This window comes from Zootoca vivipara, chromosome 2 (assembly GCF_965207765.1).
Source record: "Zootoca vivipara chromosome 2, rZooViv2.hap1.1, whole genome shotgun sequence".
Classification (NCBI taxonomy): Eukaryota; Metazoa; Chordata; class Lepidosauria; order Squamata; family Lacertidae; genus Zootoca; species Zootoca vivipara.
Genome location: NC_142584.1, coordinates 102,536,614 through 102,554,323, shown reverse-complemented (window position 1 = coordinate 102,554,323; position 17,710 = coordinate 102,536,614). Strand labels below are relative to the sequence as shown.

Genomic DNA, 17,710 nt, shown 5'->3' with positions numbered 1-17,710 from the left:
GGTGCAATGCCAAGGTTGCAGGTTCGATCCCTGTTCTTGCATAGTCCTCAGGGTTCCTTCCAACTCTACAATTCTATGATTACACAAGTCAAAACATTGGTCCATCTAGCTCAGTATTGCCTACACTGACCGGCAGCAGTCCTTCGGGATTTTGGGCAAACCTACGCCAGAGTCGTTTGTGACTGGACCTAATGGTCAGGGGTCTCTTTACCTGGAGAGGTCAGGGATTGAACTCAGGACCTTCTGCTGCCTTTCTCTCTACTTTCTTTCTTTCTTTCTTGATAACAATTTATTGGTTTTCCAGAAATAACAATACAAAAAAAACCAGGGGAAAAAATCATAACCAAATTAAACCATAAATTTTGATCGACTTTTCTCCACTCTCCGTCTTGATTTCATTATAATATACTTGTTTATACACGTCCATAAAACCTTATAAACAATCCAATTTTAAAACCTTCTTCATCTTATTACAAGTAACTTTTAATGTAAAAATCTGTACACCAAGCTCGATCTTTTGTTGTTGTTGTCGTTTAGTCGTGTCCAACTCTTCGTGACCCCATGGACCATAGCACGCCAGGCACTCCTGTCTTCCACTGCCTCCCGCAGTTTGGTCAAACTCATGTTCGTAGCTTCGAGAACACTGTCCAACCATCTCGTCCTCTGTCGTCCCCTTCTCCTAGTGCCCTCCATCTTTCCCAACATCAAGGTCTACCCTCTTTCTAACTCTATGGCCACCTGATCCCTTGGTCTTCAAAAAAAACGTCACCTTCGAGTGATGATGCAACGAGAAGCAACCCACCGCCCCGCCCAGCGCCACATTCGCCTCTCTCCGATTTGTCGCGGGGCCATGGGGAGGCGGGCGTTCATGGCGGCGTTTTCCATTGGTCGCAAAGACCGACGGCAGGCTCGGGTTGGCTTTTCCCCGCTCCTTGCCCCGCCCCCTACCCACTCTGCGCATGGTTGGTTGGATCGATCGGGCTGGGAAGCCGGCGCGCCCTACGTCGGGCGGAAGTGGAAGCGGCTGCGAGGAGCAGCATGGCGGCCGACGAGACGGGAGCGCTGGAGCTCTTCGTTAGCATCGGTCTGAGCGAAAGCAAGGCTCGCGAGACCCTTCGGAACCAGGCGCTCAGCGCGCTGCTCCGCGAGGCCGTCCTGCAGGTATCGTTGATTTCAGTTCGCAGACTGCCAACTCTCCCCCTCTAGTCTCTCTCCCCCCACCGGTAGTGCTCCTGTATCTTTGAGATCAACCTGACAGGCTGAAATCCAACAGGTGTAGCTTACCCCCACCCCCATCACTGCATTTCCAGGCCAGAAAATGCTGCAGAGGGGTTGAGGTTTTGCTTGTCGTATAGCTGCTCGAAGAAGGAGTGGGGGGGGGACTTTACCCCTTCAAAAGAACAAAACAAAACAAAAAACCCTTCACACTCCTCCATTCCTCTATATATGGCACAGTTCTGAATGATCTCTCATTTTTATCATGCTTCTGTGAGTCTTCACGGAGACAAATAACACAGTTCGGCAAACCCTCTAAAACTAGGAGATCTGCAAGTCTTCGTCAAAGATAGGGCAGAGGATAGATAGACAGGGTGTGACTGTAAAAAAGGATGGTTCAGTGTTCTGTCCTGTGATCTCCTGCAAAGGGCGAGAAGATCTTTTGATTTTAAAGGTTTCTTTCAAATCTGAACTTGCTGCACCATCATGTCTCAGGAGCTGTCCCTAGCTATTTTAACAATGCAATCTTAAACACACTTCCTGGGCAGTTGGACCTACAGTATTGAGCTGAATGACACTCACTTCTGAATACGCCTGCATGTAGTCCTGTCCTACTCAGATGTGGCTACTATTGAATTCAGCAGGGCTATACCTCTGCAGTTTGAAACTCCCAAGAATTAAAAGGAAAAACAGAATAATAATTTGTTGTTGTTTAGTCTTTTAATCATGTCCGACTCTTCGTGACCCAATGGACCATAGCACGCCAGGCACTCCTGTCTTCCACTGCCTCCCGCAGTTTGGTCAAACTCATATAATAATAATATCAAATGTTTAATAAGTATTATCAGTTGGGTATGGAACTGAGTTTTGGAACTGAATTTATTAGGGCCTCCTGCGAGTCCCCAATGGGGGCGATTCAAAGCACAGATAACTTCTGAGGAGCCTCTTGTAAGTCCTCTGACTTGGTTACTGTTGTAGGCTGGACTCAAATTCTAGCTGTGGTTCCATTTCTGCCCCATTTCATGAACTGTCTTGTTTTTATTGGCCCTACATAAGCCACTCTGGGACTTTTTCTGGCTGAGGAAAGAGGTAGAAATGCTTCAAATAAACCAATTTCAGTTGTTGTTTCAGATGATCAAGTTACTATGAGTTTTTCCAGCTGCTACGTGAAGGATACATTTCATTTGCTTGTAGCGTAGCTTGCAGTTTGTGGTGACATGGGAAGGAGAGAGAAGGGGAGCTATATGTACTTGGGATTAATTCAGTTTCGGGATGAGGACTAAAAAGCAGGTGTGCATCCAGATTTACTGTTAAGGTCAGCATATGCTTCCACATTTATGCGATAAAAGTAAGGTTGGTGGAAATGTTTCTGACATATTCTAGCTTATCACATTGCAACTAGTGACTTTTCAGGCAACATCAGCCCTGTTCTTCTGCAGCGATTTCCAAGAAGCTGAAAGTGAAAGTCCTGCTGGTGCTGAGAGGAGCTCCTTGAGAATAAAGGCGAGAGCAAGAAGTCAGCTGATTTTTGCACTTGTTTCCTGTTTTTCTTGAGCAGGATGAAATCATTGGAGTGGGGTGGGATTGGCTGGTGTCTACTTACAAAGCAGGGTGTACCCATTTCTTCTGTCATTGGAGAGAAGACTGTTTAAATGACAGTTCCAAAAATGCACATGATGAACCTACATTGCTGCAGAGAGATGCAAGAGTTTCTTCACAGGGTTTAAAGAACCAAAGCCGTATCCGTTTGGGGCTGTCGTAATGCAACAGCATGCTGGGAATTGCATGTTGCATAGATATCCCTTGTGCATAGACACCCAAACACAACGGTGCAGCAACCCAATGAAACGACATGGGCGTTACATAAGAATCCCTCTGCTGGTTGCTGGGACCTTCCCCTCTGCAGCCAGAGCAGTTCTGTAATGCTGGCTCTTAAGTTGGGATGGGGCAGGGGGGAGGTGGTGTCCTGCTGTTGCACAAGACGTTAGCAGGGAAGAGAAGGGTCATAGCTTAGTGGCAGAGCATCTACACAAGTTCAATCCCTTGAAGGGAGGATGGGGAACGTTTTCTGCCTGAAACTATGGAGAGCTGCTGCCAGCTAGTGTAGACAATACTCAGCAAGATAGACCTCAGTGGTCTGACAGTAGAAGTCAGCTTCCTATGAGCTCCTGTGTCTCATTCTACAGTATCCTCTCCTGTCACCTCTTCTTAACATATTTAGATGGACACCAGCTGTTATACCACGCCAGCTTTTAACTCTCCTGTTGACCCCTCTCTCCCTTTTAGGCTCGAGGAATCCTTGGCTCAGCTACTGACAAGACAGTTGGCACCCTGTTATACAATGTGGCCTCCAGGCTTAAGGACCCAAAGCACCTTGGCTTCCTTGTGGAGTATATCGCTACCAAGAAGATCGTTACAGACCTGCAGCTCAACGGTACACATTTAGGGTTTATGCTGGCTACGGCAAAGATGCCCCCTTCACAAATTTCACCCTTTTAATTACACGGCTCTCTCTTAAATCACCAAGCCTTGCGCTGAACGCGCAACCAGGCATTGGGGCAAAGGTCGCCGACGTGCTGCCTTCCGTGTGTTGTGGACTCCAACTCCCATCATTCCTGATCATTGGCAAGGCTGAATGGGAGTTGTAGTCCAAAACATTGGGAAGGCACCTTGTTGGCTGTCGGTATATTAGGGTTGTGTTTGAGTTTCTGGAACAATAAAGTTCTCTGGCAATGTAATTCACAGTCCACCAGTACTTTTCTTCTCCTGCAGCTTAATCCTAGGGTAGTCAAAATGGTGCCCTCTGGATGCTTCAGACTATAGTTCTTACCAGCCCCACTCAATGTGGCCAATTGTCAGGGATGGTGGGAGTGGTCGCCCAAATATCTGGAGGCCAGCACACTGGCTATCCTAACAGCCTCTTGAACCCAGGGTGTTCCATGCAGATAGCAGCGTTTGGCCTGGTCCTCCCATGCCAGAGGCTTCTGAAAGTGGCTTAGTAAAACAGTCTGGGTGGCTCACACAGACTGTCACAGGGAAACCTGGCACAAGAACCTGCCAAGGCTGCTAGCTAGTCTTGCCTGTGGACAAATCCTTCCTTGAGCCCACGCTGCGAAACTTACTGGAAGAATTAAGCAATCGAGATAAAAAACTTTTCAGAAAAGAATGGAAATGGTTTGCTGAATATTTACAGATAAATTGTAAACAGACAAAAACATTAGCAGGGTTATTGTAATAACCTGCAGTTTTATGAGAGTATATATTTACAGTAGATAATTCAATGAGCAGCTTAAATGAATTTGGAAATGCAGAAGATATTAAAAAAATAAATTTAAGGAACCACAGAAAGAGGGGGAAGGAAGTCAAATTTTGAAATGTTAAAATGGTCGTAAATCTAATGAAATGAATAAATTTGAAAAGTGTAAATAAAAAGCTTTTTTTAAAAGGAACTGAATCCTGAGTATAATGCAAAATGCTGCTGCAGGCCTTACATTGAGAAGGCTTGTCTTGCAGGGCCAGGGCTGCTGCTTGTTCCTCCCAAGGACTTCTCTTTCCTTTGATTTGTTAATGTGTTGATTTATTGGGGGTAGCTCAGTTGGTAGAGCATGAGACTTGTCTTAATCATAGGGATGTTGGTACGAGCCCCACATTGCGCAAAATATTCCTCTGTTTCCAGGTGATCCTCGTGTTCCTATGATTTAATTGTAGTCTCGCCCTCCAAGGAGTCGGGGGTGATGAATATTGGCGGTTCCTCTCTCCCCACCCTGATGTTATCATCATAACAACCTTGTGAGGTTGGTTAGGCTGACAGACACTAACTGGCAGAGGAACACCCGATGAGCTTTAGAGCTAAGTGGGGATTTGAACCCAGGTCTCTCCCCAGTCCACTTTATCCACTCTTAACACACAGCCATTCCTTCTCATAATACACCTGCGTTCTTTGTGCCTGCAGCGGCTCTGGAGTACGTCAAAAGCCACCCTGTGGCGCCCATTGATGCAGCAGACTTTGCCAGGGAATGTGGCGTTGGCGTGATTGTGACGCCAGAGCAGATCGAAGAGGCGGTGAGTGTGAGCCCTTGGTAGGGGCAGCAAGTGGCACCATGCCCCCATCCCGGGCCCATCTTCCACACTTGGAGCTGGGCAAAGGGTGCCTACCCAGGCCTCTGTGTGTCTTTGTTTTTTTTATCAAGAGAGACGTGTGCAAGGCCTGTGACATTGCTTAAGCCTGAATCACAGAGAATCCTGCCAAGCACATCCACTTGGGTAGTTGCCCGGCCAAAAGAAGATCAGGGCTTTTAGGAAGACTCAGATATCCAGGCAGCATCCTTGCCCAAAGGTGGGAGGTTGTCCTAATGGCTCAGTAACATCCCTCCAGTGTCAGGGAGGTTTTTTTGGGGGGGGCTCTGTCTAGCAGGGAAGAGGCTCTGTTGTTCGGCAAAAAAGAAAGACCTTCCCCACCTCGCCTCATTGCCTTGTATTTAGCTTCGTCTGGAAGCCACTTGAACTGGCTCTAGTTTCTCTCTCTCATTTTAAAATCAGAATTTCTCTTTTCCTGTCTAGGTGGAAGCTTCCATCAGCAAACACAGAGACCAGCTCCTTTCGGAGCGTTACCGCTTTAACATGGGGCTTTTGATGGGTGAGTGACAGGCCGGGCAGGGGAGCCTGCAAGTACGTTCCCATTGTGAGACACCCGCTTACTGCTGGCACGCCACTCTGCTCATTCTGCAACCTGGCCTTGTGCGCTTTTCCAGACTCTGCTCGTTTCTTCTTAAACCCGCCTGCTCCCTTGCAAACTCAGGCAGTGCACTCCGCAATAGGGCTAACCGTGAACACAGGAACATACAGGTGAAACTCGGAAAATTAGAATATCGTGGGAAAAGTGCATTTATTTCAGTAACGCAACTTACAGGTACCTACAGAAACTATTGTTTCTGACGTAGTCGAAACAAAATAAAAAATTCCTTCCAGCAGCACCTTAAAGACCAACTTTTATTTCAGTAATGCAACTTAAAAGGTGAAACCAATATATGAGATAGATGCATGACATGCAAAGATATGTCAAGCCTTTATTTGTTGTAATTGTAATTATTTGTTGTTAGGCGGGTCAATTATAAATGGAATGTAATTAATGAAGTGTAATAGCGATGTTTATTTTTGTTTATTTTTGTAAATATTTGTTTTATTACTGTGGAATTTCTAAAAGAAAGCATTTGTAAAAATTAAAAGAAATAAAAAATAAAAAGTTGCATTACTGAAATAAATGCACTTTTCCACGATATTCTAATTTTCCGAGTTTCACCTGTATTGGAAGGGGCTGTAGCTCAGTAGTAGAAAATCATCCTTGCACGCAAAAGGTCTCGGGTTAAATCCACCCCAGGTAGGGTAGGGCTGAGGATGCTTCCCTGCCTTGAAATTCGGGAGAGCCACTGCCAATCAGTACACACCAGGCTTTCCCAAACTGGGGTCTCCAGCTGTTTTTGGACTACAACTCCCATCATTCCTAGCTAGCAGGACCAGGGGCCAGGGATGATGGGAACTGTAGTCCAAAAACAGATGGAGACCCCGGTTTGGGAAAGCAGACAGCGCTGAGCAAGATGGACCAATGGTCCGATTAAGACAGCTTCCTGTGTTCTTAATGTAGGAAGGGCCCTGCTGGGCCAGGCCAAAGGACCCTCTAGTTGATCACCCTGGTCCCACAGTGGCCAGCTAGATGCCTCTTGCCACAAGCAGGGCATGGGGGCAACAGCCATCTCCCACCCATGTTTCCCAACTGCCCTAAGAACACCAGAATATCCCTGCCGGATTAGGGCATCATTCCAGGATCCTGCTCTCACAATAGCCAGCCAGATGCCTCTGGGGAGCCTGCAAGCAGGGCCGGGGGGGGGGGGAGCTCCATTGGGCCCTGGACTTGCGCTTCAGAGTCCTGCCCAGAGTTCAGCGGATTGTCAACGACTGCTCTGATTTCCTTTCTCTTTTGCAGGGGAGGCGCGGAGCAAGTTGAAGTGGGCTGATGGCAAAACCATTAAGAACGAGGTGGACCTTCAGGTATGTCAAGGGGGGGCCCTGCAAATCTGGACAAGGGATTTTGGAGAAGGCAGGTGGGGATTGGCTGGGTCGTTGCAACAGAATCAGCAGGTCCTCCCCCTTAAAGAACCAGGGTGATGCAGAGGCGGCTAAGTGCCAAGGGTCAGCCCTGGGGAGATCTAGGTTCAAATCCCCCATCGGCTGTGAAGCCCGATGGGCCAGTTGATCTATCTTAGCCTAACCTACATCGCAGGATGGTTGTGCAGATAAAATGAGGTGTGGAGATAACCTGGTGCACCACTAAGCTCCCTGGAAGAAGGGTAGGATTAAAAACGTGTTTTAAACAAAAAAAAATAGGTTCAATAACCAAGACTCGGCATTGCAAATTTCTCCTGCAGTGCTGCCCTGTGACCTGTATATATTATGTAACTACATTTGCATGCCCCTGTTTTGCATATCCATTTCTCAGATTTTTGGGAGGGGCCAAGGTGCTAAAGGTCCGCCCTTTGCACACTGGGACTCCTGCTAAGTCTACAGTGATGGCCAAACTTGGCCCTCTAGCTGTTTTGGGACTACAACTCCCATCATCCCTAGCTACCAGGACCCGTGGTCAGGGATGATGGGGATTGTAGTCCCAAAACAGCTGGAGGGCCAAGTTTGGCCATCACTGTGCTAAGACAACTGCCTTGGTTTCTGAGATCTTCATCAGCATCACCCACATCCCTCCAGGTCTATTTTTGTAGCTGGAAACTTAAACAAAAATTAAAAATCCTGGCATTCTCAGGATGCTGTTTTTTCTACCGAATACGGTACTTCCTTGCCCAGCAGAAACACTGCATTCACAGTGGAACCACAACTGCATAGCCTCCTATGCAGGCTCGAATCGGGAAAGGAGGCTGTAGCACCAGACTAAATTTTGTGTTCCTACAGAGGCACGCTGACATTTATGCCAGATCAGTGGGATTTGCTCTCTTGCTGTGGCCTGGTGTGTTTTTTGTAAGGCAGTGTTGGGCCAGCTGTCACTGAACTCCATTGGCCAGGCTGACTGGGGATAGTGGGGGCTGGAGGCCAGCAGTATCTGGTTCCCCATCTCTGACATAAGAAGAGTTCTTTCCCAGGGAGGGGAGGTCGAGAGAAGGAACTTAGAGGGCCAGGTCAAACCCAATTCCTTCCTTCTGTGATTTTCCTTTCCTGCAGGTGCTCCACTTGCTGGGCCCAAAGACAGAAGCTGATCTGGAAAAGAAATCAAAGGTGTTTATCTTCCTTCCTTCCTTCCTTCCTTCCTTCCTTCCTTCCTTCCTTCCTTCCTTCCTTCCTTCCTTCCTTCCTTCCTTCCTTGTGTGTGTTAGTGGCTTCCACTCCAGTGTGCAATAGAGCGCAGAGGATTCATCTAAAATTCCCAATCCATCGGCTCTCCCAGATGCTGACTACAACTCCCACCATCCCTGACTCTTGGCTATGCCGCCTGAGGCTGATGGGAGCTGGAGCGCAGCAACATCTGGAGGCCACACAAGTTCTCTCCAACCTTGTCTAATACGGGCACAAGCCATTAAGGGTGGGGATGTGTGAGCCTTTCTTTGAAACCTCTGCTCCCTCGGGGTGCGTAGGTAGTGGCACCCATGCTCAGGACAGGAAGTGGTGTCTGGGGGCCAATGAAACATCCGCCCCGTACCACCTCCCAGTCTTTAAAAGCATGCTTTGTTGATTCTTCCCATTTATTTTGGCCTGCGTGTCTCTGAATCTGGGAATAAGGCAGCAATGCAAACTTGTGATTTCCATTGTATGCAGTAAGCCGGGGAGAGCAAAGAATTGTCACTTGACGTAGGAATTTGGTTTTCTTCTAAATATATATTTTTATTAAATTTTTGCATATAATTTCCATATATCATTTAACAATCATTCATATCTTATGCAATATTTCTTAGACTTCCGTTAACCACGTCTAGAGATTTCCCCCCCAAAATTTAACCTCTTGTATTTCATACATCACTATTACTTTAATAACCATTAATTTACTTTTATCTTCCTAAATTATCTTGTAATATTTCATTCAATTCTCCTTACAAAAATTCCTGCAAACCTACTAGTGTAATTTGTTGTTTACCAAATATTTCTCAAATTTAGTACAATCCTTCAAGAACTTCTGGTCCCGTCGGTTTCGAATTCTCCCTGTCTTCTTATCCAGTTCTGTGTAGTCCGACATAGGGATTTGGTTTTCTAGGGCAAAGGTTGAGAGTCCAGGGCAGGCATCCCCAAACTCCGGCCCTCCAGATGTTTTAGACTACAATTCACATCTTCCCCGACCACTGGTCCTGTTGGGCGCAGTTTGGGGATGCCTGGTCTAGGGCAAAGTTTTTTTTAGGAAAACATTGGCCTCCTCGTCTTTAATTCCCCACTCTTCCTTTCACTGCCATTTCCCCCCCAACCTTCCCTAGTCCTTTAAAACGAAAAAGAAAAAAAGATAAGAGCAGCAGATAAAGCTTCTTCCATGGCTTGTCTCTGCACCAGGAAGAGCTTTGGCTGCTAGGTTTCCGTGTGCAGGGCTGCCTTTAAAACCTTGGCTCCTCTTCACCACGGAGGCCCTCAAGGCCAGGTCCAGTTAAACTCAGCAGCTCTTCCTTGTTGCTTTGTCAGGCCCCGAAGTCCCATGCCACTGAGCCAGACAAGAAGGGAAAGGCAGCAGTGGTGGAAAACGGTAAGTCCTTGGCTGAACCTGCTCTCCCTTGTGTTTGTTTTGGAGGCCTCATAGCTGCTCTGGATGTTTGCCTGTTCCTGGCAAGCACACAGCTCTGCCCGGACCCAAGCGCCCTCCTCTCTTAGGAAAGGGCACACAGAGGACTGGGAGGGTAGATTGCTGGCCGCAGTATCTGTTCGGTTTTCTCATGGGAAACTTACAGATTCTTGCTTCATACAATTAACTCAAGGCAGTGTCAATTTACTCTTGGCAGAAAGCCAAGGTCTGCCTGACCTGGAAACAGCTCTCTGATTGGTTAATGACCAGCACTGAACTATGTTATCTAGGAATGCTAGCACAGTTGTTTCTTGTTGGGTGTTAGGAGTAGGAGTGCTGTGTATGGTTGGAGAGAGAGAGACAGAGAGGATTTATTTTGCTTTGCTTTGTATGCAGAAACTCTGCTGGTTTTATTTTCTTTTAATAAATCCTGTAAATAGTTATTCTGCGTCTAGCCGACTAGTCATTTCCACCTCAACTAGCTTCTGCTCTGTGCAGGAAAACTCTGCTACGTTTGGGCTAATGCCACTAGAGCTATGCCTGACACTCTTAGAATTTTGAAGTATCTTCTCATTGTGTTTGCTGTGTCGCTTTTAAAACATCATAATCACGCAGTGCACTATGGAACTCGCTCCCCCAGTGGTGGCCATTGACTTGGATGGTTTTAAAAGAGGGCGAGAGAATTTCATGGAAAGCAGGGCTGTCAGCGGCTACTAACCATGATGGCTGTGCTTGCTTCCGAGTACCAGTTGCTGAAAATCACAGGAGGGCAGCGTGCTCTTGTGGCTCATGCTCTGGTCGCTGGGCTGATCCAGCGGGTGGTTCTTAACGTTCTTAATAATATCTTGCTGCCTTGGAAAATTCCGCCCACCTGCTGGAACCTTCATGTGATGAGCTTTGGCAGAGATCTAGTGTGCCCTCTAGTGTTCTCAAGAAGTAATTCATTGTGACTACAGCCTTACAAAGGCTTTCTGCAGCTGTGGGTGACAAAACTTGGTTTTCTTCTCTGCCTTTCTCCTGTTGTGAGCACAATTCAAAGTATTGGTGCTGACCTTTAAAGCCCTAAATGGCCTCGGTCCAGTATACCTGAAGGAGCGTCTCCACCTCCATCATTCTGCCCGGACGCTGAGGTCCAGCACCGAGGGCCTTCTGGCGGTTCCCTTGTTGCGAGAAGCCAAGTTGCAGGGAACTAGGCAGAGGGCCTTCTCGGTGGTGGCGCCTGCCCTGTGGAACGCCCTCCCAACAGATGTCAAAGAGGAAAACAACTACCAGACATTTAGAAGACATCTGAAGGCAGCCCTGTTCAGGGAGGCTTTTAATGTTTAATAGATTATTGTGTTTTATTTTTCTGTGGGAAGCCACCCAGAGTGGCTGGGGAAACCCAGCCAGATGGGCAGGGTATAAATTATTATTATTATTATTATTATTATTATTATTATTATTATTATATATTTCCCAAGGTTTATATATAGGAAGGACAGTATCTCAGTGGTAGAGCATATGCTATGCATGCAGAATTTTCCAGGTTCGGTCCATGACTTTCTCCAGGTCGGGCTTGGAAAGGGAGATGCTCTACCAGGCAGTATAGTCAGTACTGAGCTAGATGGACCAGTGGCCTTTGTCCAAGGCAGCTTCCTACATTCCTGTGTAGGGAGATCAATGTAGGCACGAAGCAGACCCAGACCTGCATTAGGGAGCTTGCTGCACCACATGACCTCTGATGTGAGTCCTTCAGGCTGTAGCACGTAATACAGCTGGAAACAAGGGCTATGACAAAGGCCTTCCTTTTACTTCTGCCTGTCTCCCTCCCCCACTATGAATGCTGGCTCTTTGTTCTACAGTATTAGTGTTAGTTAAGGTATGTGGCCGAGTGATAAGCAACAAGAGAGAGAAGTCCTGCCTGGAGGAGTTTCCAACGGGAGGAGAGGAAAGGCATAGGAAGCTGCCTTATACCGAACCAGACCATTGGTCTGTCCAACTTAGCATTGTCTACACGGACTGGCAGCTCAGAATTTCAGGCAGGAGACTGCTAGCCGTATGTGGAGATGGCAGAGATTGAACCTAATGTTAAAAGATTGCAAGGGAAGGAAGTTATCCCAGTTGCTGCTTTGGCAGATCTGTTTCTTGCGTCCCTGGCTTCTGCAGTGGTAGAATCCTGACCTCAACTGCTTTCCCTCCAGGCGATGCAGGCCAAGAGACGAAATCTCTTATGGAGCAGCTGAGGGGCGAAGCGCTTAAATTCCATAAGCCAGGTAAGCTGCCGTGAAGGTCGTGTCTCTCTCCAGCCAGGTTCTCACCTTCACCAATGAGCTTCCTGATATTCCAGGGCCTGTGGAAACCACAGATATTGCCTGATGTCAAGGAAAGGGGTGATTGGTGCCGGGAGGGCCAGTATCCAGTTGTGCTGTGCTCACGCGTATGGTTATGGGAAATGGCACACCAGGACCCTGCCTGTGGGTTTAGGAGACATTTTATTTATATATTGGGGTATATTTGCACCCTGCATTTCCATGGCAAGACAGAACTCAAGGCAGCTTACTGTACAAATCCGTGGATGTTATCATTGTAGGCTGTGGTGGGCCTATAAAGACAGATGAAAACAAAATTGTATAGTGTTGGTCAGTATGGGGTTGCTGTTTTATCTTTGATGTAACGGAAACGTCCCATCCCCCCAATAAAAACTTTAATACGTGTCTACAGGCGTACAGATATTGTACTAGGGCCAGGGCCTTTTCAGTATTGGCCCCAACTTGGTGGAACGCTCTTTCACAGGAGACCAGGGCACTGAGGGATTTGTCATCTTTCCGCAGGGCCTGCAAGACAGCTGTTCCACCTGGCCTTTGGGCTGGACTTAGTCTTACCCCTGTGTTTTTCCTCCCTCGTGGTTTGGATTTATGGACTACTTAAAATGAGGCTGCATTTTAAATTTTAAAATTGTATTTTAATCTGTATTTTAATTAATTGCTTTTTATGTTTTATTGTAATTTTATTGGTGTTAGCCGCCCTGAGCCCGGTTTTGACTGGGGAGGGCGGGGTATAAATAAAATTATTATTATTATTATTATTATTATTATTATTATTATTATTATTATATATAGAAGCTAAATCGCCGCAGAATTTAAAACAAAACAGCAGAAAAACTGCACCATAGCACAATCTGCTTTGGGGCAAAATTGCTGTGGCCTTGCTTGTGCTTTTGAGTGTGGACCTGGACCCGGACCCCTGCTTCCAAGTCCTGCTCTGATGGTGACACTGCTTATATTTAGGCTTTCGGTGGCTTATCTCTTGTAGGTGGAGTTTGCTCCACTTGACACCAGGTGGCACCCAACAGCACCTGACTCTGCCCAAAAATACGAGTGCGTTTGGGGGTGGTACGTAGGGAAGGTCGCTTATGAAGCCACAACCCCCACATTACTAAGCCCCACAAACCTGGGCAAATGATCAACTAAAGAATGACAATGAAGAAACTTGAATGCAAAATTATCCCGGTTCTGTGACTGGTGTCGTGTCGCCGTTTTTTTGTTCCTTCTGGGCACAGAGATTAGATTTTAATGCAGAAGACTACTCTAACCGCCACTGCCTGCCGTTCGCTGATTTGCATACCGTGTGCTGATCATGTCCCTTGTACCTTTCCAGGTGAGAACTACAAAACGGAAGGCTACGTTGTCACACCCAACACCATGAACTTGCTGAAGCAGCACCTGGAGATAACAGGCGGACAGGTGCTCTGGGGTGGTGGAGATCTTCCATCCTTCTTCCTTTGGGAGGCTGGGTTCACGGAGCAGCTGGCCCCTGTAACTTGCATCTCTCACTCCCTGTGAAACCCTGTGCCCCCCGAGCTGCTGTTACAGCAAAACCGAGATTTGGAGAAGCAGTGAGATGCAACAGATGCATGGCTCTAGCAGGCTTTAGGACAAGGGTGTCTGTGCATGGGAGCAAAAACTCGGCATTTTCCAGGTGCCAGATTTACTCTCTCCTGCCCAGCAACTGTTTCCATTGGAAGAATAGATCTGATGCCAATCATGGGCAGGTGAACAAGGGTTCGCCTTTGCAAAAGTTTTTGAGAAACTGCAATCTCTGTTTTCCTGGTCCTCACTTCCTTAGTGGTGAAGCTGCTGTTTTCCATGTCCTTAATCCCTAAGGATGTACTGTGCATAAGGAGAGGGAGAGGGACCAGAATCCGTGCATATGAGGCTTCGTAGACAGCCAAATTTTCTCCCCTCCTGCCTTTAGCATATATGTGATGTCAAGTAGTGTAAGAAAAGAGGACACAGCCATGGTTGCTTAGTGAGCTGGATGTTGCTGCAGACTCCTGCGGGGTCCGCTGTGGTCTAAACCACCGAGCCTCTTGGGCTTGTTGATCGGAAGGTTAGCGGTTCAAATCCCCAAGACGGGGTGTGCTCCCGTTGCTCTGTCCCAGCTCCTGCCAACCTAGCAGTTCGAAAGCACGCCAGTGCAAGTAGATAAATAGGTACCGCTGCGGCGGGAAGGTACACGGTGTTTCCGTGTGCTCTGGCACTCGTCACGGTTTTCTATGCGCCAGTAGCGGTTTAGTCATGTTGGCCACATGATCCAGAAAGCTGTCTGTGGACAAACGCCGGCTCCCTCAGCATGAAAGCAAGACGAGTGCCGCAACCCCATAGTCACCTTTGGCTGGACTTAACCATCCAGGGGTCCTTTACCTTTACCTTTTTACCTACTGTACATTTTTGTCATAGCTTATGATCCTGGCGGGCGGGGGGCGGGCTACCCTGGCATTTGGGTGTGGCTAGGTGTGGCGTGTCTTTGAGGGTTTTTTTGGGGGGGCTGCATCCAAGGAGATCTGAGATAACCGCGTTGAAAATGTCTTCTGCCACAGGTGCGCACTCGGTTCCCTCCAGAGCCCAATGGCATCCTGCACATTGGCCACGCCAAAGCCATCAATTTTAACTTCGGCTTTGCCAAGGTGAGAGACTGGGCACTTTTCCACACTCTGCCCTGCTGCAAACTCAGCGTTTTGCTGAACTGGGGTTGGGGTGGAAGGCGATAGTTAGTGGGGGGAGGGATAGCCTCATCTTCATCTGGCGATGTGTGTGTCATTTTTCAAAAAAAGATAGGCCCCAAAGTGGCTCATAGGACATATGATAGATGAATAAGCCAGAAGACATAACAGTTGGATTATTGTTTGAAAGCAGGCATTTATTAATTTGCTTCAGCATTTTATACATCGTTAGTGTGCAATGTACTCTCTACACGTTAAATTGAAGTTTCAAATTGGAACATGTCAATTCTATTTATTTATTTATTTGTTGAGGTAACATCATTTTTCTTCTTTTTCATCTTTAAACTGTTTTAACACGTTTGAGCTGAGCTATATCTTTGTTCACATTAAAGCATATCACATGCAACTATTACATAAAATGAAAACTAAAAATTAAAAAGACAGTGAACACTCAGATAAACATTTCCGAATATATAGACCAAGTTGCGTCGAAGTGTATATATATCAGCTTTATTACAGATATGAAATTATATATAGCAACATGCATTGCTTAAATTGGCTGCCATAAGGAAAAGATATTTTGTATCAGTAATTATTATAATTTAAAGCAGGCATCCCCAAACTTCGGCCCTCCAGATGTTTTGGACTACAATTCTCATCATCCCTGACCACTGGTCCTGTTAGCTAGGGATCATGGGAGTTGTAGGCCAAAACATCTGGAGGGCCACAGTTTGGGGATGCCTGATTTAAAGGGATTTGTAGGAAGAGGGGAGGGAGGGGAATGACAAACAGAATTACTTTTAGGTAACACGGGTGGCGCTGTGCTCCAAACCACTGAGCCTAGGGCTTGCCGATCGGAAGGTCGGCGGTTCAAAACCCCGCGACAGGGTGAGCTCCCGTTGTTCGGTGCCTGCTCCTGCCAACCTAGCAGTTCGAAAGCACGTCAAGGTGCAAGTAGATAAATAGGTACCGCTCCGGCGGGAAGGCAAACGACGTTTTCGTGCGCTGCTCTGGTTTTGCCAGAAGTGGCTTAGTCATGCTGGCCACATGACCCGGAAAAACTGTCTGTGGACAAACGCTGGCTCCCTCGGCCAGTAAAGCCAGATGAGCGCCGCAACCCCAGAGTCGTTGCGACTGGACGTAACTGTCAGGGGTCCTTTAACTTTACCAAATTGACATCTTGCTGAACTCGTGGGTGGCTTAATTGTGCTGCTTAATTTCTCTTCCCCACAACCAGGCAAATGGTGGGATTTGTTTTTTGCGCTATGACGATACAAATCCTGAAAAGGAGGAAGAGAAGTACTTCACGGCCATCCGGGACATAGTGGAATGGTTAGGTGTGTGCATCTTGTGCTGCAAAATATGGAAATGTTGCCTGGGCGAAAGAGAGCTCTGTCTCTGGATGGGCCAGGGGGTGGGGTGGGGAGGCTGTTGGCTTTGTGGACCCCATGGTAGGTTAACACCAGTGCTTTCCTTCTAGAGAAACAGATGTTGGTACTCCCCATGAAGTTGTTACAATAAGTGCCACACTTTTAGCCAGCAGCTTCTCTTCTCTTTTGTTGGAAGCCGCCTAGAGTGGCTGGGGGAAACCCAGCCAGATGGGTGGTGTATAAATAACATATTGTTGTTGTTGGGTCGTTTAGTCGTGTCCAACTCTTCATGACCCCATGGAAGATAGCACACCAGGCAATCCTGTCTTGCACTGCCTCCCGCAGTTTGGTCAAACTCATGTTCGTAGCTTCGAGAACACTGTCCAATATTATTATTATTATTATTATTATTATTATTATTATTATTATTATTATTATTATTATTATTATTGTCAGGGGAGTTGCTGGCTACCCTCGAGCAGCGACACTCCAAACCAGGCATCCCCACACATGTTTTGGACTACAATTCCCATCATCCCCGACCACTGGTCCTGTTAGCTAGGGATCATGGGAATTGTAGGCCAAAACATCTGGAGGGCCGCAGTTTGGGGATGCCTGCTCCAAACCACCTTGTCTTTAAGACTTTTATTGTGGATATTATTTACAGTGCAAGAGCTTCATGAAAACATGTCTACTCAGTATCATCAGATTCTCCCAATGGCACTTTTCGGCTCAGATTCTCCCAATGGCACTTTTCGGCTCAGATTTTCCCAATGGCACTTTTCGGCTCCTCCCCCAGCAGAGTAGTTTGGGGACCCCAAATCTCCGCCCCTCTGCTGGCCCCTCCTCCCTTGCTGGTATCACAGGCTGTAGGCGGTGCTCCTGGATGCTGCCTGAGCCCGGCCCCACTCTGCTCATTTCCTCCTTCCTGTTTCCTGCCCCTCCGCTGTTGTCAGAGCCGTTCGAAGAGCTGGATTTGATGAGGGGTGGCTGTTCCCTGTAAGCCCAACCCCTTACAATTATTCTAGAAAAAAATGGTGCTGGTAACCACAGAAAAAACAACCAAATTGGTTAGTCCAATTTGCACCACGGTGAGAAGCTCAAGTGCAACAATGAGGCCCTTACGCAGGCATCCCCAAACTTTGGCCCTCCAGATGTTTTGGACTACAATTCCCATCTTCCCCGACCACTGGTCCTGTTAGCTAGGGATCATGGGAGTTGTAGGCCAAAACATCTGGAGGGCCGCAGTTTGGGGGTTTCTGCCCTTACGGATGGCTTGTTTACATGAAGCTTTTAGGACTAGCAACACCTTGTTATACGAGAGGAGACTGCTGGATCAGGCAGTCAGTGGCCGCATCTAGTCCAGCATCCTGCTCTCACAGTGACCGA

At 47.2% G+C, this 17,710-nt stretch overlaps 1 protein-coding gene across 2 annotated transcripts in view; it reads left to right on the top strand.

The window, feature by feature from the left end:
• The first annotated feature begins 1,010 nt into the window (after positions 1–1,010).
• Positions 1,011–17,710, top strand: part of QARS1 (glutaminyl-tRNA synthetase 1) — a 32,742-nt gene continuing 16,042 nt past the window's right edge. Inside the window, exons 1-11 of one of the 2 annotated variants that reach the window (XM_060271270.2) lie at positions 1,011–1,161; positions 3,502–3,649; positions 5,168–5,277; positions 5,776–5,851; positions 7,196–7,260; positions 8,437–8,490; positions 9,874–9,934; positions 12,151–12,222; positions 13,607–13,692; positions 14,829–14,915; positions 16,189–16,288. In XM_060271270.2, the coding sequence (XP_060127253.2) occupies positions 1,039–1,161; positions 3,502–3,649; positions 5,168–5,277; positions 5,776–5,851; positions 7,196–7,260; positions 8,437–8,490; positions 9,874–9,934; positions 12,151–12,222; positions 13,607–13,692; positions 14,829–14,915; positions 16,189–16,288 (982 nt within the window). In that variant the 5' untranslated portion in view covers positions 1,011–1,038. Of the gene's footprint in view, positions 2,719–3,501; positions 3,650–5,167; positions 5,278–5,775; positions 5,852–7,195; positions 7,261–8,436; positions 8,491–9,873; positions 9,935–12,150; positions 12,223–13,606; positions 13,693–14,828; positions 14,916–16,188; positions 16,289–17,710 lie in introns of both variants that reach the window. The other variant, XM_088662592.1, reaches the window with a different exon arrangement.